The sequence below is a fragment of the Heteronotia binoei genome, chromosome 21 (genome assembly GCF_032191835.1).
Source record: "Heteronotia binoei isolate CCM8104 ecotype False Entrance Well chromosome 21, APGP_CSIRO_Hbin_v1, whole genome shotgun sequence".
NCBI lineage: Eukaryota > Metazoa > Chordata > Lepidosauria > Squamata > Gekkonidae > Heteronotia > Heteronotia binoei.
In genome coordinates, this window is record NC_083243.1 from 94281532 (window position 1) to 94309406 (window position 27875).

The window sequence follows — 27875 nt, forward strand, 5'->3', positions numbered from 1 at the left end:
AAGAGGACGGGTTCTTTTATGAATTAAAAACTGGTTAAATAACAGGAAGAAAAGAGTAGGGATCAATGGACAGTTCTCCCAATGGAGGGAGGTAAGCATCGGGGTTCCACAAGGATCAGTATTGGGGCCAGTGTTACTTAATTTGTTCATCAGTGATCTGGAACTAGGGGTGAATAGTGAGTAGCCAAGTTTACAGATGACACAAAATTTTTCAGAATGTTGAAAAGCAAGAGGATCTTCACAAACTGGGTGAGTGGGAGACAATGTTGGTAAGTGTAAGATGATGCACAATGAGACAAAAAAAAATTCCCAGATTCCAGTATAGGCTAATGGGTTCTGAACTTGCTGAGAATGAGAGGGGAGAAAGATCTTGCGATTGCAATGGATGGCTCAATGGAAGTGTTTAAGCCAGTGTGGTGCAGTCATAAAAAAGGCAACTCTATGTAAGGTATTATTAGGAAAGGAATTGAGAATAAAACAGCCAATATTGTAATGATCCTGAATAGATATATGATACAGCCTCATTTGAAATATGGTATACAGTTCTGGTCACAGTATCTCCAAAAGGGCATTGCAGAGCTGGAAAAAGTACAGAGGATGGTGACCAAGATGATTAGGGGGTTGGAGCACCTTCCTTAGAGGAAAGGCTGAAATGTTTGGAACTTTTCAATTTTAAAAAAGACTATGAAAAGGGGGCACAATAGAAGTTTATAAAATTATGCATGAGGTGGAGAGAGATGATGAAGAGAACTTTTTTCTCCCTCTGGACAGTAGGATTGGAACAGACCAAAGGAAATACTTCTTTGCACAGAGAGTGGTTAAAATGTGGAATTCACTGCCAGAGGATGTAGTGATGGCCACAGAAATAAACAGCTTTAAAAGGGGATTAGATAGATTCATGGAGGATAAGTCTATCAGTGGCTCTAGTCATGGTGATTGAAGGGAACCTCCACATTCAGAGGAATAAACCTCTGAATCCCAGAGCCAGGAGGCAACATTCAGGGAAGGCCTCTGCCCTGTTCTTGGTTGGCTACAGTGTGAGACTGGATGCTGGACTAGATGGATTATTGGTCTGATCCAGCAGGACTCTTGTGTTCTGTTCTTATTTCCCTGCCTCCAAGACAATAAGCAGAAGAATGGGGATACCCACTTCTCTTATGGCAAAACAAATATTGGTTCCATTCAGCTTTATTCTCACATTCTCTTTTAAAGGTGGAAATGCCTAAAGGTTGTTTCTCATTAAATGGTTGGCCTGCAGACGTACTTGTGTAGAAAAGGCTTGTAATCATTGCTTTTGTAATGGGCAAGTAAATTTTTGACCTTGTTCTAGACATCCTCCATGTTGCTATAGCAAAGTATAACCTGTTCCTTTCTCTCATATGAGATGTTTATGTGCTTGTTCACATTTTCAAGAACAAAGTGAGGAACTGTTCTTAAATATCTCTTACTTTCTCAAAGGCATATTTCTTATCCATTCCTTGTGGGTGGAGAGGGAAAAAGAAGTTAAATAGATTCACTAGGAACTTGTTAAACTCAAGGCAATACAGCAAAAATATACACTTGTCGTTTAGCATTCACTTAAGGATATCTGAATATGGGGTGTGTGCTGGTGGGTATCTAATCCTTCCCAAACCTCAATGCAGCTGCCACTATCTGATCCTGTGGCTCAGAGCTACTCCTTGAAATATAAATACTCATTATAGACTATTGATATCTGTGGAATGGAAATCAGACAAGGGTGAAAATGCAGCTGTCCTTCTTTATACGGAGTTGGAAGCCAGGGGGAGACCTCTCAACTTCACAATAAATCTATAAAAGAGTCAAATATCTTGTTATTGGGACCAACCAAATCATCACAGAATAGTGAGTGCAGGGCTTGCATTGTAAATAGCACTAGAGAGAGTTTTGATGTGCAATTGGCTCTTATGTGTTCAAAAGGAAAAGCTCCATCTACTTTTTCTTCATCACAAGAACTTCTGGTGCATCTGAAAAACCGTCCTGCCCCAGGAATTTTTCCTCTGCAACATCTTCTCATTTCCATTTTAAGAAAACAACAGACTGTTGTTTAAGCTCTTAAAACATCCCCTGATACAACTTTCCCCCTATCCTGTGTGTGTGTGTATGTGTGTTCTTAGCAGCTAGTTCAATGAAGAGGTCTGAGAACAAAAAAGCTTCTGTCCACTATTTTGTGGCATTTCCATTAGCCCTAATAGTTTAAAAATCCATCACTGTACTTGTTCTCTTGATCAATGCAGCTACCTAAATTCCAGGTGCAAGACAGTTTTTCAGATGCACCGGGTTTTGTATAAAATAATCTAGTATCTAGCATCACTCTCATTTCAAAAATGCCAGAAATTATTTCTATTCATCATCAAGAGTAGGGAAGTACAAATATAAAAATCCACAAGGGAAAGCTGTCACAATTCTGAAACAAATTAAAATTAAATTACAATAACTTTCAGGCCATTTATTTTCTGATAGCTTCCTATTACTGCTACCTTCAGATTTCATTATTAATAATTGATTCCTTCCCATACTATATCTTCTAGAATAAAATTGGGTCCATTGTTTAAAGTGAAGAAGCTGATAAATGATGGATTGCATCAAGATCACAAAGGAAATCAATTTGAGCACTATTTGGCTTTGTTTGCTACGCATATATTGTTCCATGCCCCTTAGGTTCTCCTGATTGTTCTCCTGATTGTCATCATGTCTCCTCTGTATAAAATTGCTAACAGGAACAATCCTTTCCTCAGAGGTTAGAGGTTAAGGATGTAGCTGAACCTAAGCTATGTATGGGGCATGATAGATCATATTTGATACCTATAGGGAAAAGGATGGAGTGGAGCTGACCCGGGAGGAGACATTCAAATATCGTTTCAAAAAGGATGGGAAAAAACACTACCTCATCATTAATGAATCTACCAAGGAAGATAATGGCCACTACAAAGTGCAGACCAATGGTGGGGAAGCAGTTGCTGAATTAATTGTACAAGGTGAGACATGAGGAATACTACCTTTTCTAAATAATAAAAAATGAATCTACTGAGTCTGGTGGTAAGTTGCTCTGTGGTAATGGCTGATGCAACAGTAGCTAATTGCATGACAGCTAATACTACAGGGCTCCAAAATTCTATTATGGGGAATGTTGGTCCTATAGGCCAAATGTAATAGAATCCTAATAACAACAGGTGTCTGTTTATCATGTCCTATTAAAGCCTCACGTGCTCCGGATGTATCTTCCAATTTCACTTTTCTTTAGCCTCTTCTTTCTGTAAAAGCAGCATCAACAGTATCAGTGTTTGGCTGACCTCTGACCTGCTGATGTTTATGCTACTTCTTCCTAAAATTCATGTTTCCAGAGAAGAAGCTGGAAGTGTTCCAAAGTATTGCAGATCTGACAGTGAAGGCACGGGAGCAGGCTGTGTTCAAGTGCGAGGTTTCTGATGAGAATGTGAAGGGCATCTGGTTGAAAAATGGGAAGGAAGTGATCCCAAACGAGAGGATTAAAATCTCTCACATTGGCAGGTGAGGCATTCTTCAGAAAGCTAGGGAAGAAGACTAAAGCTGTCTTCATGAGATGGTAGCATCAACCAAGGTTTTGGGGTTTTTTACTGATTTTAGTTAAGAATGAGAGGGTCATAAGCAGATTTAAGCAGATACTTTCCCATGACATGCTGTAAATAGTTAAGCAGAGATGAAGTGTTACTGTGTGTATATCATTTATTTACTTACTAATCTTTCCCCATTGCTCAGTGTAGCTTAAAAAAAATCCAGTTCCTCCTTAAAAAAAAAACCTTATAAAATCCCTGCAATGTACTTTCCATTAAAAGCGCAAGTGAATATAACAACATTATAGTACCTCCTAAAATTTTCCAAGGATGGTGCTGCCAGTTGACTTCTCAGACAGCCGGTTCTATAAAACAGGAACAACTATGGAGAAAGCACGGTGACAAGTCCTACTTGAGTCCAGTTGGGCTACTTTTAGTGAAGAAATACTCAGAAGGTGGCAAACTGGGAAGATGGTCACTGCACAAAGGGACATAAAAATCCTGCACAAGGGACATAAAAATGAAGGGCTTTAAAAATCATAACCAATAACATGAATTGAATTTGGAAATAGACTGGGAACCAATGGAGTGGTTTTTAAAATAAGTGCACTCCTGTTAGTCAGCTCCCTACAATAGTTGAGTTGCTACATTCCAAACCAGCTGCAATCTCCAGGTTGTCTTCAAAGGCAGCACAACATAATAGCCAAGTTAGCCAGGTCTAGGAAAGAAGAATCTTGGTGAATCAGATGCAGCTGTTAGAAGGCACTAGCTTGCTTTCCAAATAACAAGGCTAGTACAAGATTACCTCCCCACCCCACACACACACACATAACTCTAAACCTGCTATTATGGTGTTATGATACAGTATCCAAAATATAGTTTTAAAGGTGCCACTGGACTCAAAATTTGTTCTACTGCTTCAGACCAATATGGCTTCCTACCTGGATCTATCCAAAATATGGTTTCCAAAAATAATATATAATCCCTGGATTGTCAGCATTTCAATATGGATGTCCATATTCACCAAATTTTGTTCATACATGCGGGGTAGCTGTTTTAGTCTGTTGCAGTACAAACTAAAAAGGAGTCTTGAGGCACCTTAACAGAACGATAAGCTTTTGTGTGCTATATTTATTTAAGCACAGAGACCACAAAAGTTTGTATTTCAGTACTTTTACTCTTAGTGTGCCCCAAGGCTCTTTTGTTTTTGCTACTGATATATAGACACACGTGTACAAAAATGTGGCTATATGTATTCTATGTACGCATGTATATATACATATGTGCAGCAAAGGGTTTTTGAAAGTAACAGTAAGTTGCTATTGAGAGTTGCTCCTGCTCTGAAACACTCTTGTATGTTCACACTATATTTTCTTTCTTTATTTAGAAAAATCATGTGACACCTCTCCAGAGAACTGCTTGAAGCAGTTTACAGTCACAACAGTACAACAAAATAATTAAAACACAACCATTAAAAACAAACTGATGCCATTAAAACAAGCTTCTAAGACTCAAGCCATCACCATTAAAACAAGCCTGAGTATATTTAGGATTCAGTCGAGTCCAGTATGTGGCAGAAAAGCCCAGATTCTCTTTGCTACTGTACTTGGTCAAGGAATGCGAACTCTGATCCAAGGGTTCCTAAGCTGAGTGCACTGGAGAGAGCTGGTTGTCACCCTTTCAGAGATTTCTTTGGTGGGGTTCATCACTTCTTTTCCTTTTTTGTCCAGGCTTACAGAGGATGGGGTTTGCTATGTATGGGGGTAGATGGAGTCTTACAATGTGTGTTTTCCAGAATTCACAAGCTAACTATTGATGATGTAACCCCAGAAGACGAGGCTGATTATTCATTTGTACCTGAAGGATTTGCATACAACCTCTCAGCCCATCTTCAGTTCTTGGGTAAGTGTTCAGGAGTCTTTCTAATAATTAGTGCAGGAATACAGCAGGAACTGCTTGTTTGTTTGAATGAAAAACTTTTCAGTTAGACATTAGAAGATACAAGCAGGGGGCAAGAAGGACATGCGGGAGGCATCACATTTTCCCCTCCCCCATTATTTCTTCGTACCCTTCCCTGAAAGCCCCCATATCCTCTCTCGCTTTCCTGCTTCCTTCTCTCCTTCCCATCCACTAGCCAACCTATCTTCATCCCCCCCACAATATGTAAATGTCTCATAGTCACCCAGCATGCTTCCATTGCAGAATGGGAGTTTCAACCTGGGTCTCCCAAGTCCTAATCTGAAACTCTACCCACTGCAGCACACTGGTTTTTGAGGGATGTCTGTAGTTGAATGGTAGCAAGCAGGTAGTCCTGTGTGAGTCATGCAGGTGGCGCAGTAATTAATGACCTGGTGGTTGCTATTGGGCATGGCCAGGGCTCTTTTTCTAGCAGGAGCTCCTCTGCATATTAGTCCATGCCCCCTGATGTAGCTGGTCTTCCTGGAGCTTACAGTAGGCCCTGTACTAAGAGCCCTCTAAGCTCTTGGAGGATTGACCTAATATGCAGAGGCCTAATATGCAGAGGAGCTCCTGCTAGAAAAAGAACCCTGGGCATGGCCCTGATGAGTCCTCCCTCAAGAGGACAAATAGCCTGGGGAAACTGCCCCCCCCCATGCTTTTAACTGACTGAAACCAAGACTTGATAGCAGGCAATAATATTGTGGTCGCTTAGCAATGGCTGTTGAGCATTCATTTCTTAATGCTATAGGTGCTGTTTCTATTCGTTTGGAGTGGTTTTAACCCTCCAAAAATATGTTTGTTTGTTGGACTTTAAAATTTTCTGCAAACCCTGGGGCATTTTTCTAATTTGTAGAAAGATTTGCCTTGTTTCATGGCTCCAGTCTCCTGATATAAGTATCCACAGATTTGGGCATGCTGAGAATTAGATATACAGATTGATATAAGGAACATCTCAAAAACTTGGAAGAATGAAAACAGCATATTCCCATGACACTGGAGTGGCATCCATAGCGAAGAATTGGTACTATATGCCAGAGAAGGGAATAAAAAAAATTATTATTATTATTATTATTGAATGCACTGAGCTTGAGAGACACAATGCCTGTACATCTTATTTGCACCCAGGCGCCCTCTGCGCCCCCGCTCGAAGCCGTCGCCCTGCTTTAACCAGGAGCTGCGGCAATTAAAGCGGGGACTCAGACGACTGGAGAGGCAATGGCGGCGTACTCGAGACAAAGTGACCCGAACATCTTATAGAGAGAGTTTGAAAGCCTATGAGATGGCAATCAAATCCGCAAAGAAAGCATTCTTTGCGGCTAAGATTACGTCCGCAACTTCGCGCTCGGCACAACTGTTCAGTATAATTCAAGGACTTACAACGCTGCCGCAAGGCAGACCGAATTCTATTGAATTGGAAATAGGCTGCGAGGCTTTTGCGAAATTTTTTGCGGATAAAATCGCGTCACTCCGCCCCGACCCCCCTGCCAGTTTTGAGACAGTTAGTGAAACCGAGGCCCCGAGCCTGTCTTCGGATTATACTCTGGATGGTTTTAGCCCTCTCAGCCTGGAGGAAGTTGACAGGATTCTCTTATCTGCTCGCCCAACAACTTGTAAATTGGACCCATGCCCCTCGTGGCTTATTAAATCCTACCAGAGGGACCTTAGATATCCTGTACGGGATATCATAAATAGATCCCTGACGGAAGGGCATTTTCCAACACCGCTCAAAGAGGCAGTGGTCCATCCCCTCCTAAAAAAAAATCTTTAGACCCAGCCCAATTGGCACATTATCAGCCGGTCTCAAATTTGCCTTTTCTAGGCAAACTTACTGAGAGGGCAGTGGCGATGCAGTTACAGACCTTCCTGGAGGACGCTTCTGTCCTTGACCCATTTCAGTCCAGCTTTCGCCCGGGTCATGGGACGGAGACGGTGTTGGTTGCCCTGGTAGATGACCTTCAACGGCAACTGGATCGGGGTGGCTCGGCGGTGCTGATGCTGTTGGACCTATCGGCTGCGTTCGATATGGTCAACCATCGGCTACCGACGTGCCGCCTTGCCGCCTTGCCGACGCGGGGATGCAGGGGTTGGCTTTACAGTGGCTTTCCTCTTTCCTTGATGGTCGGGGACAAAGGGTCGCGATTGGGGGGGAACTATCCCGGAGGTGCACACTCGATTGTGGTGTGCCCCAAGGGGCGGTTCTCTCCCCGATGTTATTCAACATCTATATGCGACCCCTTGCCCAGATTGCCCGAAGGTATGGGCTGGGGTGTCACCAGTATGCTGATGACACCCAGCTCTATCTGCTGATGGACAGCCAACCGGTCTGCGCCCCGGAAAATCTGGATCGGGCACTACAGGCCATGGCTGAGTGGCTCAGACTGAGTGGACTGAGACTAAATCCTACGAAGACAGAGGTCCTTTGCTTGGGTCGTCAGGGACCGGGGGGGGGGAATCCCCCTGCCAGTTTTTGACGGTGCGCCGCTGATGGTGGCAGACAGGGTCAAGAGTCTGGGGGTACTATTGGAGCCTTCTCTAAAGATGGAGGCTCAGATAGCAGCCACTGCCAAGTCCGCATTTTTTCATCTTAGGCGGGCAAGGCAGTTGGCCCCCTTCCTGGAGTGCGACGACCTAGCAACAGTGATCCATGCTACGGTCACCTCGAGGTTGGACTACTGTAATGCCCTCTACATGGGGCTGCCCCTGTCCCGAACTCGGAAATTGCAGCTGGTGCAGAATGCCGCGGCCCAGCTGTTATTGGGTCTCCCAAAATGGGGACACATTCGGCCGGGTCTTCGGACCCTGCACTGGCTTCCAGTGATATACCAAGTTCGATACAAGGTGCTGGTCATTACCTTTAAAGCCCTATATGGCCTGGGACCTGCCTACCTGAAGGACCGTCTCTCCCCACATGTTCCCCAGAGAGTGCTGAAATCGGGAACCCAAAATCTTCTCACTATCCCTGGGCCAAAAGAAGCCCGCTTAAAATCCACTAGAGACAGGGCCTTCTCTGTTATGGCCCCTACATGGTGGAATCAGCTGCCGGAGGAGGTGAGGGCCCTGCGGGACCTTGTTCAGTTCCGCAGGGCCTGTAAGACGACCCTCTTCCGGCTAGCTTACACCTAGCTAAGACGAGAAACTCAATGTAGCTTTGCCAGACTCCTGTTCACATAGTTTTGGAATTTTTAATGGTTTTAAGGTTTTAACTGTTCTAAATGTTTTAATTGTTTATATATTTAAATATTTGTTTAATTTTATGTTTGACTAATTGTTGGGAGCCGCCCTGAGCCACTTGTGGGAAGGGCGGGATACAAATCATAAATAAATAAATAAATAAAATTTGCTGATTTATTCAGTCTGTTGGAGGCCACACTCTCAGCTTAAATGTCCTCGAGACATTTTACATGGAGCAATCCTCTGAGCTCATGTTCCTTCACCAAACAAAGTGGGGAGACCTAGGCGTTATTCCTAAGAATAGCCTTATGTGCTGAATGAATGGTTCCAGCTTTACATGTGCCCTGAGCAACAGGACATAGTTTACCTTTCCCCTTCGGCACAGCCCCTTTGTCCTCTAACCACACTTCCTTCCATTAGGCTCCTCCCCTTTGGCTCTACCCTTTCTTCTTTAACCACACTCTTTCCCATTTCTATTTGTTTTCTCTGGTAAAGAGAGAGAAAAAATGCTTTATGGGTTGCATGAAAGCAACTCAGAAAATCATCACCTTGTGGCTGCAGTTGCAGTGTAAATGTACAACAACAACAAAAACAACCCTGGAATTTTTTGGGTTTGGATATATTGAACCCCATCCTCTATGGAGGAAAAAAAGGCATTTAAAGGGACTGTGGTCCCTTTAAATAATTTCTTGTTGTTGACCAGACAACAACATTGATGGTTGGATATCTTTGCCCCCCCAGTCGGAATGAAGAGGCAGACACAGGAATTGGGTTTAAAACCGGGCCGCTTTATTAAACACATGCACTGTAACTGGCAGGGGGTGAAACCTGAACCAGACAAGCCCTGGGGTCAACACCTGGACCCCGCCTTGTCCAAAGGGCGAGCCACCCTGCCCCCAGCACAAGCCCGCCGTATTCGGGTTGTAGCTGAGCGGCCAGGCCTCCAGCCATCACCATCTGGGCTGCATTCCCCGCACTGAGCCGTGTAGCCCATCTACGGTTCCTGCAGACCACCGCACCGACGGTGCTAGGCCATAGGTGCTCCCCTGGAAACCCTGTGGCCAAACCTCCTCCAGCCACCGCCAATGCCAAGCCTCTGCTTAGGCATTAGCGCCCCACCGGGTGGCCCAGAGCCAACCGAACCCCCTGCCATATCCACTAAAAGGCCCGGTTGCCCAACTCGGAAAATAAAAACCATCTGGCTGAACGGTCAGCCTACTAGAACAGCAGGGGCGTGATCCCAGGCCAGCACAGCCCCAGACAACCAAACCAAACGGCAGCCCAGCACTGAGGCCAAGCTGGAGCCCACCGGAGACCGTCGGCCAAATGGGAGAGCCGAAAACCGTGCTGTGCCCGCAGATGAGAACCGACGTCACTCACCATGAGCCCAGCATCTGAAAAGACAAACAGCGGTCAGCATAAAACAATACCACCCAAACGAGCCCATCACCCACCAGTAGGCGACCATAGGGCCACATAAGTGCAGCCGGCCGCAGATCGCCACCTGCTCATGTGCCGGATGGCGAAGTGCCATTGGGCGGATGGGGCTGGGCCCCCTTTCCAGGTGGCTGCTGCCCGCCACCGCTGCCCCCGTGGGCCCTACTGCCCGGTCTGGATGTAGATCTGCTACAGGCCGAAAGTGCGTGGGCCCCGCTGCAGAGCGGGCACTCATGCCGGAACTTACAAGGATTCCTGGGGCACGCACCCTTGGATGCAAATTCCCAACATAACCCACCTACACTAATATGAAAAGAGGGAAGTGTGGTTACTGGGGACAATAGCAGACTACCAGTCTGATGACAAGGGACCCTGCACTGCCCCAAAGCAGCCACCCCAAGTCCACTAACTCCCTACCCCCAAAAGGAAGGGTGAAGGGGGGGGGACTTGAGAACAAGCCCCAGCACCAAGCAGCCACCAGCAGTTAAACAGGTGGCCACAACTTCACCACCAAAAAGAAAAAAGGGGGGGGGAGTGATTCACCCACCAGCCTGGCAACAAAAGCCCTAATTCCCCTCCAAAAAAGGGGGGGAGGGGGGGAGCAGCCCTGGATCCCACGAACCCGGGAGAGGCTACCGCCCTATAATGGCCAGCCGCCTGCGCTCCCCTTAACGAGGGCTCGCAGCGCGTTGCCCCGCCAAGGAAGCAAGAATGGCAGAGGGTTTCGGCCCAAGAAAAACGCTGCAAGATCAGCCACAAAAGAAACCGCGCAATGGGAAAGCCGCTGCGCCGCCGCCCGACCCGGCCTCCCGACCAAGCCCCAACAATACAGAGCTTCAGCCTCGCTGCGCCACACAGCCGCCGCACGCGCGTCGCGCCGCCTGAAGAAACCACCGCCGATCAGCTGTTCAGCGCCGCAGTCCCTCGCCGCCCAGGCCTTATCCGGACGCCTGCACGCACGTGGCTCTCCCACAGAGAGCCAAAGGAACTGCGTGCAGAGGGGGCAGGGGCCGGGGCTTGTATAGCCCCGGCTCCGCGCCCACAGCAAACACCCGTATGGTGTGATGTTGCCCCTCCCTCCTTCCGGGGCGGCAAAGACGGCCCCCAGCCTGAGCGCCGGCAAGCCGGCTTGGCTGGGAGGGGCCGGACATTGTAACTGTAGATTTGCTTAAGTACCATGTCTTGAGTTTTGTTCATGTTGGTTGAAGTTCTATTGTAATTTGTTGAAAAATTTGAAGTAAAAAGTTTTTTGTTTTTTTAAAAAAAATGCCTTCCCCAAGCTGCCTGACTACACTGCTTGGAGAACTCTGAAGACATTTAAAAGGCTTGCAGTCCTTTTAAATGCCTTCTGGATGAACTTGCCAGCCCAGGATTGGCTAGGGCGGGAGGAGTTAGAGCTCTGCACCACCTTGTCTGGGGCTGACTCATAGTATAGCTGAATGCACTCAAATAAAAACCAAAACAATTGGGGTTTTTCAGGCTCAGATATACCCATAGCTGAATACAGATCTCTGATTGTGTTTGGCTTTTTTGGCTCAGTTTATGCCAAACATATATTCCTATTCATGACTTGGATTCATAAAACCATCACAACTTAGAAATAATTTCCACAGAATAAAGCTGACTGTTACTTTTCATTGTAAACACTTCTGCCATTCTAACTCATTAGTCTCTATATTACTATTCCCAGTTGTACTCTTTTAACACCCCCTAAACTATAGGCCATCAGCAGAATCTTGCATCATCTCTACTGGGAAGTATTATGGGGAAGGGGGAGTAGGAGTCAAAGCTTGGTGTGAATTGTTGCTGTGGTGTGGATTGCTGCTGTGTGGTTTGTTTTATTACCTCTTGTTTTTATGGTCCCTTTTCTGTAGCAATCTGAAGCCTGAATCTCTGCCCTTTAATGCAGGTTGCAATGGCATATGGTAGTTGTCATTCTTTAAGGTGCCACTGGACTTTTGATTTATAAAGGAAACACAATTATTTTACAGTAGATGGGCCCCTGGGAAGCCCCCAGACTTCTGGCCTCTGCCCCACCTCACCAACCACTGACACAGGCCATGCTATACACAGACAGTGTGGGGAGGGAGGTCTCTGTATGTCCTTTGGGAATCTCCCCATGCATAAGCGCTGTGCCTCTGGTCCATTGGATTTTCATTGTTTATTTAGCTTTTATTTCACCTTCCAAAATCCTCAGAGATGGTATACATAAACTCATAAAATGAAATGGAACAAACAGCATTGCAAAATCTTTCTAGTCACATAGTTAATGCCCTAATGAAGAAAATTTAAGAAAGAACAGGGTTGTTGATTGCATTATAGGGGTGATTTCTGTGACTGCCTAAATAGGAGAGAGATTACATAGGCTAGAGAGACAACAAACACAGCGATAGTGCTTAATTCCAGTTCTCATATAAATTAACTACAACCCAGCAGAGAGTTAACCACACTTAAGCCCGCTGATCTCAGTGGAATTTATGTATGCATAACTATGCATTGGATTATGGCCACTATGGAAAGGTCATGTCTGGGTATAATGCAGAGAAATAGTTCCACATGCTTATATACATCGTTTCCTGGAATAACTAATTATGGAATCCACAGGATGAAAAAATAATGTTTGCTTTGATTTTAAACAGAACACAAGAATTGATCCAGGGTAGTGTTTGTTCTGGCTGTAGGAACGTCTCTGCTCAGATGGCTTCCCTGCAGGGATGTCATATTTCAGGAATGGGTTCCATACTGGTATTCTGGAGTACTCAGTCCTCCCTATACCATTCCAGAAATCAGATGCGGATATGTGTGTGTGTGTCAGAATTCCAAAATTTTTCAAGTCTGTTATTTTATATGGATGAAGTCTTTCTTGGGCCTGAATTGGCTGTTTTTCAAGCAAATGACCCCCAAATTGCAGGGAATTTAGTCCTGCCTGTCTACTAAAACACCCCCAAGCTTCATGAGAATTAGATCATGGGAGTTCTAAAGGTCCTGGACAAAGTGTTCCCAGCTATCCTACTAGTCTCCATTTTTCTCTACAGGGATGGGGGGATGCTATGCTTTCTCCAGAGCAAATAAGCCAAAAGTCAAACACACACAAGCAACTACTGGCCAAAAGCCCCCCAGGATCTAGCTACTGTGATCCATGCAATGGTCACTTCCAGGTTGGATTACTGTAACTTGCTCTACGCAGGCTTACCCTTGCGGCTGATCCAGAAACTCCAGCTAGTGCAGAATGCGGCAGCATGACTGTTAACTGCATTGCCTTTATGGGCAAGCATTCAGCCAGTGCTGCACCAACTGCACTGGCTACCTATTGAGTACCAGATCTACTTCAAGGTTTTGGTACTGACATTTAAAGCCTTACGCGATCTGGGACCAACATACCTGAGGGACCGCCTTTCCCCATATACGCTCCAGAGGTCGTTGCGATTGGCTACACAACACCTCCTGACCACCCCTAGCCCTAAGGATGTCTGACTTGCCTCAACCAGGATCAGGGCCTTTTCAACCCTGGCCTCTGCCTGGTGGAATCAGCTCCCTGTGGAGATCCAGGCCCTACCTGAACTACTGCCATTTCGCAGGGCCTGCAAGACAGAGCTGTTCTGCCAGGTCTATGGTTGAGTTTCAAGTTTATTTAAATTTATATCCCGCCCTTCCCACCGAAGTGGCTCAGGGCGGCTCACAACACATAAAAATCTAACATAATTTTTGAATTTAAAACATCTTACACAGTTAAAACAGTAAAATAATAAAACATATAAAGGCGGTCTATCAAAACTACACTCAGCTTCCAATGCCAGTTAATTATAAGCCAGCCTGAAGAGGGCTGTCTGGTTGAGGCAGTGGGCGTCCTATTATTCCATCATTTGGCCTCCCTTGTGGTGACATCATGCTTTATTATAGTGCTATCTTATTGTTATTACCATAGTTTAAGATGGGCCTACAACTGGTTATTGATATGCTATGCCCTGTCTGCCAGTGCTGCATTTTATTTATTGTTTTTACTGTTAATTTTAATATGGTGTTTTAATGTTGATATGTAGGTTTTTTATTGTTATTATATGTTGTGATCCGCCTTGAGCCCGTTTATGGGAAAAGGTGGAATATAAGCCAACTAAATAAATAAAAATAAATACTGTCCCAACAAGCCCAGTGTCAAACCACAGAAGCCAAGCAGAATCTAGGGCCAATGCACAAAGTACAGCAGAACCAACGTCAAACCAGAGAATCCAACTTGGGACCCTCCCATAAGGCACAAACACTTTAAAAATTGAAAACCTTTTAGCAATAGAGAAAATGCAAAGCAGTTACAAATTCTAAAATGAGCCAAGAGAAGAGAACCCAATAAAGCAGCATAACCATTTAAAACCCTTTAAAAAACAGTACAAAACAAAATCAAGGAAAATGATTTTTTAAAGAACCAAGAAGAAAACAATGGCTCCCGCAGAGGCCTATGAGAGAATCATCATAATAGGGCAGACAATTCCAGTGCTCCCCCAAAATGTGATTCTGGGATAGCTGCCTCTACCCCCACCGTTGCCTGGGAAACCTGTTAAATGGGGGGGGGAGGAGGCCCAAGAGCCTTAAAATGCAGGTTCTGGATATTCCCTAATATTCCCAAATACTTCTGGAAATATTCAGGACCTAGATGCTGATATTCTGAAAATCCCAAACAGTGCTCTGGACATACTCATGAGAATTTTTTTGGATATATATTTGGACTAGAAATATCAGGACACACATCTCTAGTTCCCTGTTGATGTTGATGAAATGGGCCAGTCTCTGTTCATATTCTTGTACTGAAATGAATAGAGACCTTCCCATGTGTAACTGGGAAGCCAGAAGTGCTCGTTAACAAGGGAGCAAGGCCCTGACAAGGGAGAAGGGAATTTAAGGAATGAGGGAGAGCAAATGAAGGAAGGGCTGCAAGCCATACTCCCTCTAAGCTGTGGAGTCTTATGAGCAAAAATTCTACTTCATGAGCTTCTGGCATTAAAGTTGTGACCTACTTCATACTTGGGGCCATTTTTCCTGAGCTAACACAAAAAAGTGTGAGCCAGAAGCTAAAAAACTGTGAGCTAGCTCACAATAACTCAGCTTAGAGGGTACACTGGCTGCAAGATGCTGGGAAAGGAGACGAGATGCACCAGGGAGCATGGGAGGCTCCTTGAATGATGACATGATGACAGCAGGCTCCTCCTCTGCTACTGATCAAGAGCCAAGCTTCAAGCTTTCCTACAGCTATCCCTATAGATAAGATTAATAGATTTAGGCTGCGGTCAGGAGTTTTGATTGATAGAGCAGTTATATTTCCATGTGTTGATGATATATATTTAATAGCTGAAAGCTGAAGATGAAATTGAGTATTTGATATAAAAAATTAGCAAGCATACTAGCAGTAATATTTTTCAGTAGGGATATTGGAAAAGCTAGCTAGTACCCAATTGTTCAGAATCAATACAGAGCCAGTATAGTGTAATGGTTAGAGTGTCAAAGTAGAACCTGAGAGACCCAGGTTCAAACCCCCACTCTGCCATGGAAGCTTGCTGGGTAAGCCAATGTTAGGCTTAACTAGCTGACAGGGTTGCTGTGAAGATAAAATGGAGGAGAGGAGAACAATTCAAGTCTCCACTGGGGAAAAAGGCAAATGAAATTTACAAATAGTAGATGTTATTTTATGTGCACAGAAAGTGGCAAAATGTTTCTATATGCAAACAAGAAGGACAGATCTGATAACTAGGGTGTCCATTTGGATATTCTCGAGATAAATATTTAACCAAAATTAGCTGTTTGGGGTTGTATTGAGAATATCTGAAATCAGGCCGGTAGCTACAGTGGGGCCCATCCTTTCAACCACCCTCTAACTGTATGGCCCCTTTATTGTGGGGTCCCCAATCTGTCCCTTTTGCTCACCGCCACTCTAAACAAGTAGTGGCATTGCTGCTGGTATTTTTGCTTTTTCACTCACCTTCCCTAACACAGCATGCAGAGCAAAGTGAGGGGGGGGAGTCAAGAGGTCTCTGTCTCTCTGAGAGAGGGGCACATAAGAAAGGGGGAAAGCAGAGCTGCTGTGACTGTCCAGGTCAAGGGGGGTTAGCTTGTGGAACTCAAGGCAGCTTACAGTGCTGAGAGTCCAAGACCACCAAACTGGATGGCCCCCCAGCCCCGCAAAGAACAAATCCTGCTGTGGGTCCCACCAAACATGAAATTCTGGCTATGGCTCTGTCTGAAATGACCCAAACCACTCCTAAAATTCCAGGAGTAACAAAATTTATTTCCTAGCATTTTAGAAATGTTTCATGGAGGCCAGGAGTGAGAAGGGAGATGCCTACCGCTACCAGCAGATCCCAAGGAAGCTGTGGAAATCATAAACAGGCCTGGAGGCAATTTTCTAATGAATGAGGAATACAAACTGAAATGTAATCCTAACAAAATGGAGGTGCTACTTGTGGAGGGAAGGTCTAAGCAATGAAATGGGTTATCCCATCTTCTGGATGAGGTTGCACTCTCCATAAAGGAACAGGTTCAGTTATCAATAATATGATCAACAACCTCCATCTAGTCGATACTCATCCCCCCTCCCTGGCAGATAGGCAACTGGTAGCCTTACTCTTTGCAGATGACACAATCTTGCTGTCTAGAACACCAGTAGGCCTTAGAAGGGCATTAGCTCAATTTGGTCTTTATTGTGATCATAACCTCTTAGAGATTAATTATCAGAAAACAAAAGTAATGGCTTTTGGCCCAAAACCCAGGCTAAAGAGATGGAATATAAATGGCCATAGTCTATAACAGGTAACAATTTACAAATATTTGGGGGTCATGATTCAGTCCTCAGGGTCAAAGAAGGCTCACCACGAATATGCTACCAATTCTTGTCGCAAATCGACCCAGGCCACCATTAGGTTTTTTCTCACGAAAGGGGGGCATTTTATACCAGTTGCATTAAAACTCTGCTTGGACAAAACAATACCCCAACTCACCTATGGAACTATGTTGGGTCCATCCTTATCAAGTTTTGATCCCCTTGAGAAAATTCAGTCCAAATTCTTGAGAGCCATTTTCCACTTTCCAACCTGCGTTTCCAATGCAGTACTACACTTGGAAACTGGCTTGCTAAGGATAGAGGCTAGGGTGAGCCTACTTTCAATCACCACTTGGCTTAATCTCAGCCATTGTCCCACGAATATCACATCATTGATTTTAAAGGATAGTTATTGTTCCTCTTGGGTTAGAGCCATCCATCAGAAATTGTCTACGCTTGGCTTTTCACCTGAATCTCTCCAGATAATGGCCCTGGATCAAGCCAGGGCCATAGTCAAACAGAGACTATTATTATTATTATTAAATTTTATTTGTATCCCGCCCTCCCCGCCTAGGCAGGCTCAGGGCAGCTAACAACATTCAAATAAAACATTATACAGTATACAGTAATTAAGAACGACTACAAGACATTGAGAGACAGAATGATATTGCCAAGGTTCCAGATTATCTACTCCCCCTCAAAGGAGATATGTGTTAACTCCAGCCCCCTATCTCTCAACTCTAACAATACCATCCCACAGAAGGGCCTTTTCTATGGCCCGTTGTAATATCTTTCCTTCAGCAGTCGTTGAGGGCCGCTTTAGAAAGGTGCCTATGGCTGAGCGGGTTTGTCCTTGTGGTGCAGATAAAGTTGAAACGATTGACCATGTTTTGTTTGGGTGTGGCCTATACCCTGGCATATGAGCCAGGTAGATTTATTCTTTGTTGGAGGGATGTCTCGGGTTTTCTGATTTCAAAATCAGAAATACGCTGTTATCAGATTTTAACCCCCAATTCACAATTAATTGTGCCAAATTTATGGCGACAGCTAGGAGAATTCGTGAGGATTATGTAAAGAAGGGGTCCTGAACTGACTGTTTTTTGAATATTTCCAAGCTTAAAGTTGCCAAATTTTGTTCCCATGCAATCAAATTGCATTTTATGGTTCTTACAAGTTAATGTTGAGGTAACAGATTGTAATTTTAACCAGTGTATTCTAGTTAATATTTCTTCTGGAGCTGTATAATTTTTAAATTTTAATTTTTTTATTATATGTACTATATTTATTAAGCTAGAGGATGTTTGACCACTACTGTATTATTTGTCATATCCCATTATTCATACTAATGTCCTATATTTTATTTTCACATTTATTTTTTAAATATCTTACGTTTTACTTATTTAGGTCCATCTTGATTTTTACAATTTTTATGTGGTTGTTGTTGGCCTGCATTGTGCTGTGTATTTGGTCAAGGACCGTAATAAAGCAAACTAAACTGAACTGGTTTGGGAGGCCTCTTGGATCTGCCTAAATGGGTGGTAGTGGTGGGGAGGGGTACCTTTCACCAGATAATGAGTCAGCTGTGGCCCTTCTTGGGCAGAAAAGATGTTGCCACTGTGATGCATGCCCTGGTAAAATCTGGATTAGATTACTGCAATGTGCTCTGTGTTGGGCTGCCCTTGAAGACTGTCTGGAAACTACAATTGAGTACAGAATGCTGAGGCCAGAGCATTGACTGGAGTTAGTCATAGGAACAATATCACTCCTACCTGATTTACTACCTTTTTATAAAACAGAACTGTAACACCAGGCCTTTGAGTGAGGACTACCATAGTACATCAAGTCTAGGGTTGCCAAATCCAATTCAAGAAATATCTGTGGACTTTGGGGGTGAAGCCAGGAGACTTTGGGGGTGGAGCCAGGAGACATTAGGGGTGGAGCCAAAATCAAGGCTGTGACAAGCATAATTGAACTCCAAAGGGAGTTCTGGCCATCAAATTTAAAGGGACGGCACACCTTTTCAATGCCTTCCTTCCATAGGAAATAATGAAGGATAGGGGCACCTTATTTTGGGGCTCATAGAATTGGACCCCCTGGTCCAATCTTTTTGAAACTTGGGGGGTATTTTGGGGAGAGGCACTAGATGCTATACTGAAAATTTGGTGCCTCTACCCCAAAAAACAGCCCCCCCAGAGCCCCAGATACCTGCGGATCAATTCTCCATGATTTTCTATGGGAATAAATCTCCATAGGGAATAATAGAGTTCCCAGCAGACATTTCCCTCCCCTCCCCCTGCTTTCTGACGACCCTGAAGTGGGGGGAAGGTCTCCAAACCGGGGGATCCCCTGCCCCCACCTGGGGATTGGCAACCCTAATCAAGTCTGGCCTCCTTGTCACAGTATTCCACTATCTATCGGGCCTACTGAGATATCATCAGTTCCAGCTCTTTTGTACTATGGCCTGATTAGTTGTCTTCCACCTGAAATTGAGTAATTTTACTGTGTTATTGTTTTAACTGTTTAAATTTACTGCTAATTTTTTATTGCTTATTGTTATTGCTTAAGTTTGTTGTAATCCATCCTGAGCCCACTTGTGGGATAGGGTGGACTAGAAATCAAGAAAAATAAATAAAAATAACATAAATATATGGTCAGCTTACTTTGTGGTTGATTTTTAGCACTGCAGCCCTGGCCTGGATTGCCCAGACTAACCTGATCTCATTAGATCTCGGAAGCTAAGCAGGCTCAGCCCTGGTACTTGGAAGGGAGACCACCTAAGAATACTAGGTCACTATGCAGAAGCAGGCATTGATAAACCACCTCTTAAACTCTTTTGCCTTGAAAACCCTATGGGATCTCCATAAGTCTTGATGGCTAAAGGTGTGGGGGGGAACTAAATTTGCAAAGAAAGCAAAGTTGAGACAGGATAGCACAACAGTCTCTGCTTTCAGCTGTATTGCTCACACTGATCTCCCTGGACCAGTCTACTATTTGAAGTGGACAACACAAGAACCAAAAGAATCCCCATGTAGTCTATGAGTATCAGGTGTGTGGCACCAACCCTCCATCTATTAGCTCCCTAGCCAAGCAAATGGAGCAACAGTTGTTCATACTGAAAATGAAGATACATTGAAAAAGAAACATGGGTCCAGACTTAGGGCCAGATGGAATTCCTGGAGAGCTCTTGAAGCCAATGGGTGGGCAAGAGTGGGGGCTATCTTATGTCACTTGACAGACAATCTGGTCCTTAACAAGAAAAAGCAGCCAGACAACAGAGACAAGACTTGGCTATGGAGATGTACAGGGTTTACTCATTACGTAGTGGACATAAGAAAACTTGTCACAAAAGCTAATATATGGGTCAGCTGGTGGACAGCCAGCCAGCCATACTCTCCATCGCAGTCAGGAGGAAAAAGGCTGCTGCCCACCAGGCCCTTGCGCCTTGCTGCCTGAGTGTGCCAGAGAGGCCAGGGAGTAACAGGGGACTCAAGGATGGCAGGCAACTATAAGTGTGGGTGGGAGAAATCTGAGAAATATTTTTTTCATAAAATGTTCTGTTCACTTCTGGCTTTTAGTGTAGATGATGGAGAATCAGAATATGTTGTGGAAGATGGTTAATGTGCAGAGAACTCAGCCTTGGAACATTATAGTGTACATTTAAAAAAAAAACGCTCTATCTCTCAGAGCGTAGATAAAGTGGGGCCCCGGGGGTCCCATCCCCACCAATTTACCTGCTACTTAAAGCTTCGGCCCCACCAATCACTGTTGCCTGCCATCCTTGAGTCCCCTGTTATTCCCCAGCCTCTCTGGCACACTCAGGTAGCAAGGCGCAATGGCCTGGTGGGCAGCAGCCTTTTTCCTCCTGGCTACGATGGAGAGTATGGCTGACTGGCTGTAGTTCCAGGTGTGGCTGGCAGGTGGCAGTCCAAAAGGCCAAGTCCTGGCCTCCATGTGTGCTGCCTGCCCACCTCTGTGAGGAACCCAAGGCTGTTCTTGGAGCAGCAGCAGGGTCAGGAGCTGCCAGATGACCCTGGGGCTCTCCACATCTAGGCCTAGCTACCTCCGAGGTGGGGGGAGGGGAGAAGCACCAAGAAGCATCCCTCTGGGACCAGAAGGGAGAAGAGAGCCAGCCCTGGCCCTGTGGCTTGCTGGCAGGCACCCCCAAGAGGGTGGGAGGGGGTGTGCCAAGCAGGAGGGATGCAGGCAGCCAAGACTGTCCCCCCTTTCATGTCCAACAAAGTTTTATTCAACATTTAGGTGGGTAGCCATGTTGGTCTAAAGCAACAGGACAAAGTTTGAGTCCAGTGGCACCTTTAAGATTAACGTTTTATGTGCAAGAATACAGAATTAAATATTTTAAAAATTTGGATTCTTATTCCACCCTCCCCACATTTTTGAGTGATAAATGACTTGTCTACATTATTAATTTATTATTATTTTAAAGCATAATAATCAGGGCTCCCACAAAAATGTGCCCCACTAAACAAAAATTCTGGCTGTGGGTCCCACCAAATGAAAAATCCTGGCTACGGGCCTGGACATGATTACTCTTTAAGTATTTGAAGGGGTGTCACTTACAGAAGGGCAGGGAGCTGTTCCTGTTGGCAGCAGAGGAGAGAATTCACAATAATGGGTTTGAATTAAAGGTGGGAAGGTACCAGCTGGATATTAGGAAACACTTTTTTACAATAAGAATTGTTCAACGGTGGAATCAGCTACCGAGGGAGGTAGTGCGCTTCCCCTCACTGGCAGTCTTTAAGCAGTGGCTGGACAAAAGCTTGTCAGAGATCCTCTAGGGCAGGGTGTCCCTACACTGAACAGGGGATCAGACTAGATGACCTTTATGGCCCTTTCCAACTCTGTGATTTTATTATTCTACTTGGAGCATGGATGGGATAGAAGATAATACATGAATTAGAAAGTCCTTTGACTTGTTTCTTGATTTGCTAATGCATGCATTGTGTAAATGACTGGTATTTTGTATCATACCTAAGCCTACTGAAATCCTAGAAACCAAGGTACAAGGATGATAGACCAGAAATATCCTACAGTGGAGAACTGTTAAGATAAAATTTCAGTTAGGGAAAGTTCTTTACTTGAACTGGAGTAAAGAAGGATTGGTGCCAAGAAAATGTATATAGGAAGGACAAATAGGACAGCAGAAGCAAAGGAAAATGTATACTGGTCTGGAAGATTTATTTATTTATTTTTATTTTATCAGATTTATATCCTGCCCTCCCCTAACGGGCTCAGGGTGGCTAACAACAGTTAAAAACAAACATAAAATATTAAAGAATAAAACATGTAATAAAAACATTTCCATGCATGCTACAATCATCAATTTGTTCATTAAAAGTCCCAAGATGGCAAGTTTCTTTTGTCTTTTTTCTAAAAAAGAGTGAGAGAGAGATACGGTCTGAAACTGCAACCAACCTGTTCATTGAACTGTAACTCCCCCCCCCCCCGCCGCATTTGATGTTCAGGAGTGTGGTTTCCGTTATATTAGTTCAGTGAGATTGTCATTGCTGTGGAATAATAGTCATCTCCCCATTAACTGTTGAAGGCAAGTTTGAATAATTCAGTCCTACAGGCCCTGCGAAACTGTGGCAGGTCCCGCAGGGCCCTAATGTTTTCAGGGAGGGCATTCCACAGAGTGGGGGCTATTACCAAGAAAACTCTGGCTCTGGTTGTGGACAATCAAGCTTCTTTCAGTCTTAAGGAGATTTTGAGCCCCCAAACATAATGCTCTCTGGGGTACATATGGGGAAAGGCGGTCTCGAAGGTAGGCAGGTTCCAGGCCATATAGGGCTTTAAAGGTTATAACCAGCACTTTGAAGTGAATCCGGAGCACCACAGGCAGCCAGTGTAATGCTTCCAGCACAGGTTGAATGTGCTCCTGTACAGGTAGCTCCATTAACAACCTGGCTGCTGCATTTCACACCTGTTGCAGCCTCCGAATTTGAGTCAAGGGCAGCCCCATATAGAGGGTGTTACAGTAATCTATTCTTGAGGTGACTGTCACATGAGACACTGTTGCCAAGTCGTTGCACTCCAGGTACGGAAGCAACTGCCTTATCTGCCTAAGATGATAAAATGCGGATTTGGCAGTGGCTGTTACCTGGGCCTCCATAGTCAGCAAAGGCTCCAGGAGCACCCCCAAGCTCTTGATCATTGACGCTGGTATCAATGGTGTCCCATCAAAAGGCTGGCAAAGGTATTTCCCTACCCAGGCCACCGCAACTTAGGCACGGGACCTCTGACTTCGCTGGATTCAATTTCAGTCACCTTTGCCTGAGCCATTTCACTATGGCTTGCAATGCCAGGTCCAGATCTTCCAGGGCGCAGCTGGACTGGCCTCCCAACAATAGATAGAGCTAGGTGTCATCCACATACTGGTGACCACCCAGCCCATATCTCCAGACAATCTGGGCAAGGGGGTGCATGTAGAAATTAACATTGGGGAGAGAACTGCCCCCTGAGGAACACCACATACAAGAGGGTGCCTCTGGGACAATTGCTCCCCTATAGCCACCCTTTGTCCCCAGCCTTGGAGAAAAGAGGTAAGCCATTGAAGGGCAGACCCCTGAATCCCCACGTCAGTGAGGCGGCGGTACAGGAGCTGGTGGTTGACTGTGTCAAACGCAGCCGACAAATCTAACAACAGCAATACTGCCGAGCCACCCTGATCCAGATGTCTCAAGAGATCATTTATGAGGGCATCTAGTACCGTCGCCATCCCATGGCCCAGCCCAAAGCCGGACTGAAATGAATCTAAGATAGAAGTGCCATCCAAAAATCCCTGTAACTGTACTGCCACTGCCCTTTCAATAACTTTACCCAAAAAGGCCAGGTACGACACCAGTAATTTGCCAATACAGCTGAGTCCAGAGATTTTTTTTTAGGAGAAGGCATACCACCGCCTCCTTAAGGGGCATAGGAAAGGTTCCTTCAATCAAGGACCTGTTGATAATCACCTGCAATGGAGTTCACAATTATGTCCGGCAAGCTCCTATCAACCAGGACAGACATGGGTCCAGATTGCAGGTAGTGGGACATACAGTACAAAGGACTTTGTTGACTTCCTCCAAGCTGTGTGGAGTGAAATGATCCAGGATCAAACCAGAAGACACACTCAGGGTCTCGTGTTTGCTTACTGTATCAAGGTTGGCTGGGAGGTCATGGCAGAGCAACAGGAAAAAGAGCAACTTATCTGCGAAAAAATGTGCAAAAGCTTCACAGTCAATTTCCAATTCTTTATTGTTTGGTTTGCTCTGTGACAAATTTGTAAGAGTCCAAATTGTGCTAAATAGTTGGTCTGGGCAAGAGTTCACAGACACAATTTGGGTTGCAAAGTAAGCCTTCTTTGCAGCCTTGACTGCCATCTCATAGGACTATAAGATGTTCTTGTTGCCTCATCATGGGCACGCTGCCATCGCCTCTCTAGCCATTTAAGTTGCTCTTTCATGGTAGCAAAAACATAAAAAATGCTTTCAAATGCTAGAATTCATAGAAGGGGTCATCATAACAGCATCATCCTAGTATCTTTCTGTAGAGGGATAACCTACTCCCAAGGTAATACCTGATCTATGCCTTTCTCTGACTGTGGTAGTACTAATTCAGACTGCAGGTATGGGAGATACAGGGCTTTTTTTTTAGCAGGAACATACAGGAATGCAGTTCTGGCTGGCTTAACATCAGGGGGTGAGGCCTAATATGCAAACTGGAGTGCCAGTTTGGTGTAGTGGTTAAGTGTATGGACTCTTATCTGGGAGAACTGGGTTTGATTCCCCACTCCTCCACTTACAGCTTCTGGAATGGTCTTGGTTAGCTATTGCAGGAGTTGTCCTTGAAAGGGCAGCTGCTGTGAGAGTCCTCTCAGCCCACCCACCTCACAGGGTGTCTGTTGTGGGGGGAGAAGATATAGGAAATTGTAAGCCACTCTGAGTCTCTGATTCAGAGAAAAGGGTGGAGTATAAATCCACAGTCGTCTTCTTAAAAAATGAGTGAAACAATGGTGACATCAAGGGTGTGTCCTAATATGTGAATGAGTTCCTGTTGGGGGGTTTCTACTAAAAAAGCTCTGGGGAGATATATGCTTGAATACTTCCTACATAAAAACATCCTTAATGTAGTCTGCTGGTACAACAGAGAGAGAACTTTAGTATGCTTGTTTATTTGCATGTAGAGAAGATTTTTTAGCATAGAGGTGCCTTCAAAAATCATTTCTTCACCCGTAGTCCAAAGTGATATTACCACCTCCATCTCTGCAAAGTGTAGATCAACTTTTACTTAAGTAACTGTGGTACACTTGGAAGTCCTACTAGTTCAACAGGAGGGTATATTTGTTTAAACGTTGAGGTATTTGTTTAAACGTTTTCTATTTAAAGGGATGGGACAACACACTTAACTTTGACTTTATACTCTGACCTAAGAATGTTATCTAAATACAAGTAGCTTGGCACAGTCTAAGTGAGCAGGAAGAATCATAGAGTTGAAAAGAACCTCCAGGGTCAAGAAAGGGACAAGCAGGCAGCTATGGGGCTAAACTGCCTGAGCATTGTTCCCTCAGATGGAAAATATATACAAATTATACACACGCTACACCAAATATATTGTCAGAAAGCCACTAAAGTGTTGAGGAAAGGAACAATGGCATATAAACAAAAATCAATGACAATGTTCAAATATAAGTTTGATTTTGTTTGCATCATTTATAAGACATTTCTTCTTGTCATCTTTTGCATTTATTTATTATTACAATTCAAACTCTGAGAAGTTGTCATTATACTTTTTTAAAGTTAACCATAAGCTCAATTCTGTTTAGCAAACTTCAGATACATTTTTATCCCTTTTCCTTTTTTTTCCTTTCTAGAAATTAAGATTGACTTTGTGCCTAGACAAGGTAAGGCAATGTTTGTTATTCTGCAAATCAGGAAAATGGGAGTGAGACAAAAATCTTGCTTATTTTTTCAGAATGATATTCAGGTATGTTGGAGAATGTTTCTCTGCTTTAATTCTTTTACTGCAGAACCCCCCAAAATTCATCTGGACTGCAGGGGCCAGACTCCTGACACCATTATTGTGGTGGCTGGAAACAAACTGAGACTGGATGTACCCATATCAGGAGACCCAGTTCCCACTGTGATCTGGCAGAAAGTAAACAAGGTAACAAGGTCTCTCAAAGTGTATTATATCTGAGATGGTTCCATTAGGTCAATAATACTTTTAAATACAAAATCCAATTAATTTTTCTTAATTTCAAATGGTTCTAAGGGCTGCTGCACCTACAAGTACTGCCTAGGATTGCCTAATGTTAGGAGAGCATCAGTTCCCTTTGGTGAAGTGTAATGTTTCCTGTGTTCTGCATCTCTTCTAGAATAAGGACATAGTAGTAAAAAATGATAGATCCACAGCTCCTATGGACACAAGCGGAGAGCTGAGTAATGACAATAAGGCAAGTTTTTCATTCTTCACAGATTACCAGAGAGGTATCTGGCCTTTAAGAAACCCTTGGCATGACCTTTTAAGGAATGCAGAAATTCACAAATTGTAAAATAAACCACCCCTTTTGTTTATTCTGTTTTCTTCTGAAAATGTTCATTTAAAAGGGGGTCGGGTTTCCAAGAAGTCATGCCCATTGCTGGAACCTTTTCTTCTTCCTTTGCCACAGAGTCAGTGTACAATGAAAGATGCAAAGGGTATGAAACTCCATAGTTATTATTCTTTTACTAACCGCAACCAGTGTTCCCTCTAAGCTGAGCTAATGTGAGCTAGCTTACAGTTCTTTAGCCTCTGGCTCACACATTTTTGTCTTAGCTCAGGAAAAATGGCCCCAGAGCAAACTCATTTATGCAGTAACTCACAACTTTAATGCCTGTAGCTTACCAAGTAGAATTTTTGCTCACAAGACTCCACAGCTTAGAGGAAGAATTGCCTACAAGTGCTCTCCCTCTTCTCCCTAACCCTCTCTGTGTACCAATAGAGATACATCTCTGTTGGGACCAACGGATGCTCCATTGCACTCAGTACCTAATCACTTCAAATGTTGTGACTCGCTTTCCTCCTGCCACCCAGCCCATATGAACTCTTTTTAATTTTTCACAGCTTCTTGCTGATTCTGAAGGCAGAGTCCACGTGGAGATGTTGGTAGATCATTGTGTATTCACCATTGAAGGGGCAGAAAAGGAAGATGAAGGAGTCTACCGAGTTACTGTGAAGAACCCAGCAGGAGAAGATACAGCTGATATCACTGTCAAAGTTATTGGTAAGGAAGACAGATTCACTATCCAAAGGTTTCCAGCCACCTCTGCCTGTCAGCCTGAAACACAGTTGCCTCCATTGCAAGTTGTCTGACTGTTGAAGGTTCACCTGCTTTTTCTCCTCTAACTATTTTGGTCCACCTCCTTCCCCTGCTGGCTATAATAAGCAGGACTATGTTCCACACAGCAGTCAAAAGAAGAAGACAGGAGAAGCCCCAGCTTCTGTGTCTGCTACTTCTTTTATTGAGAGTTTAGAATATGGCATCTCCAGGTTGCAATATGGTAATTCCTTAGACCCATTTTAACTCTATGACCTTGTGGTAGTAGCTATGGTATCAATAAGCTTTTTCTTGTTGAGTTTACAAACTAGTCAAGAGCTTAAACATTTTTAACTGCCCATGAACTCTGTTTCAAGTGACTTTCAACACTAACAGTTTGTTGAACCAGCTATAGAAAAAGATAATTCCTAAAAGCAGTGAGACAAACTGCTGAAACTTGATTTGCTCTTGAAACTATTACTTGCTTCAAAAGTAATGCTAGGCACTTTGATAATTTTAGCATTTATTTTCACAGTAATTGTATTTCATTCTGTCTAGCTAATGAAAGAAAATAACTTCTTATTAATAAAAGATAAAAGTTTTTGTAGATGTTCTGTCTGGTTTGCTGGTTACACTCAAAGAACAGTAGACACCCTTT

The 27875-nt window shown here is 44.1% G+C and overlaps 1 protein-coding gene across 1 annotated transcript in view; it reads left to right on the plus strand.

The window, feature by feature from the left end:
• MYBPC3 (myosin binding protein C3) overlaps positions 1-27875 on the plus strand; it is a 123489-nt gene that overhangs the window by 57696 nt on the left and 37918 nt on the right. The window contains exons 16-22 of the mRNA XM_060261684.1: positions 2830-2996; positions 3363-3528; positions 5347-5453; positions 25793-25822; positions 25949-26085; positions 26297-26374; positions 27025-27184. Of these exons, the coding sequence (XP_060117667.1) occupies positions 2830-2996; positions 3363-3528; positions 5347-5453; positions 25793-25822; positions 25949-26085; positions 26297-26374; positions 27025-27184 (845 nt within the window). The remainder of the gene's footprint in view (positions 1-2829; positions 2997-3362; positions 3529-5346; positions 5454-25792; positions 25823-25948; positions 26086-26296; positions 26375-27024; positions 27185-27875) is intronic.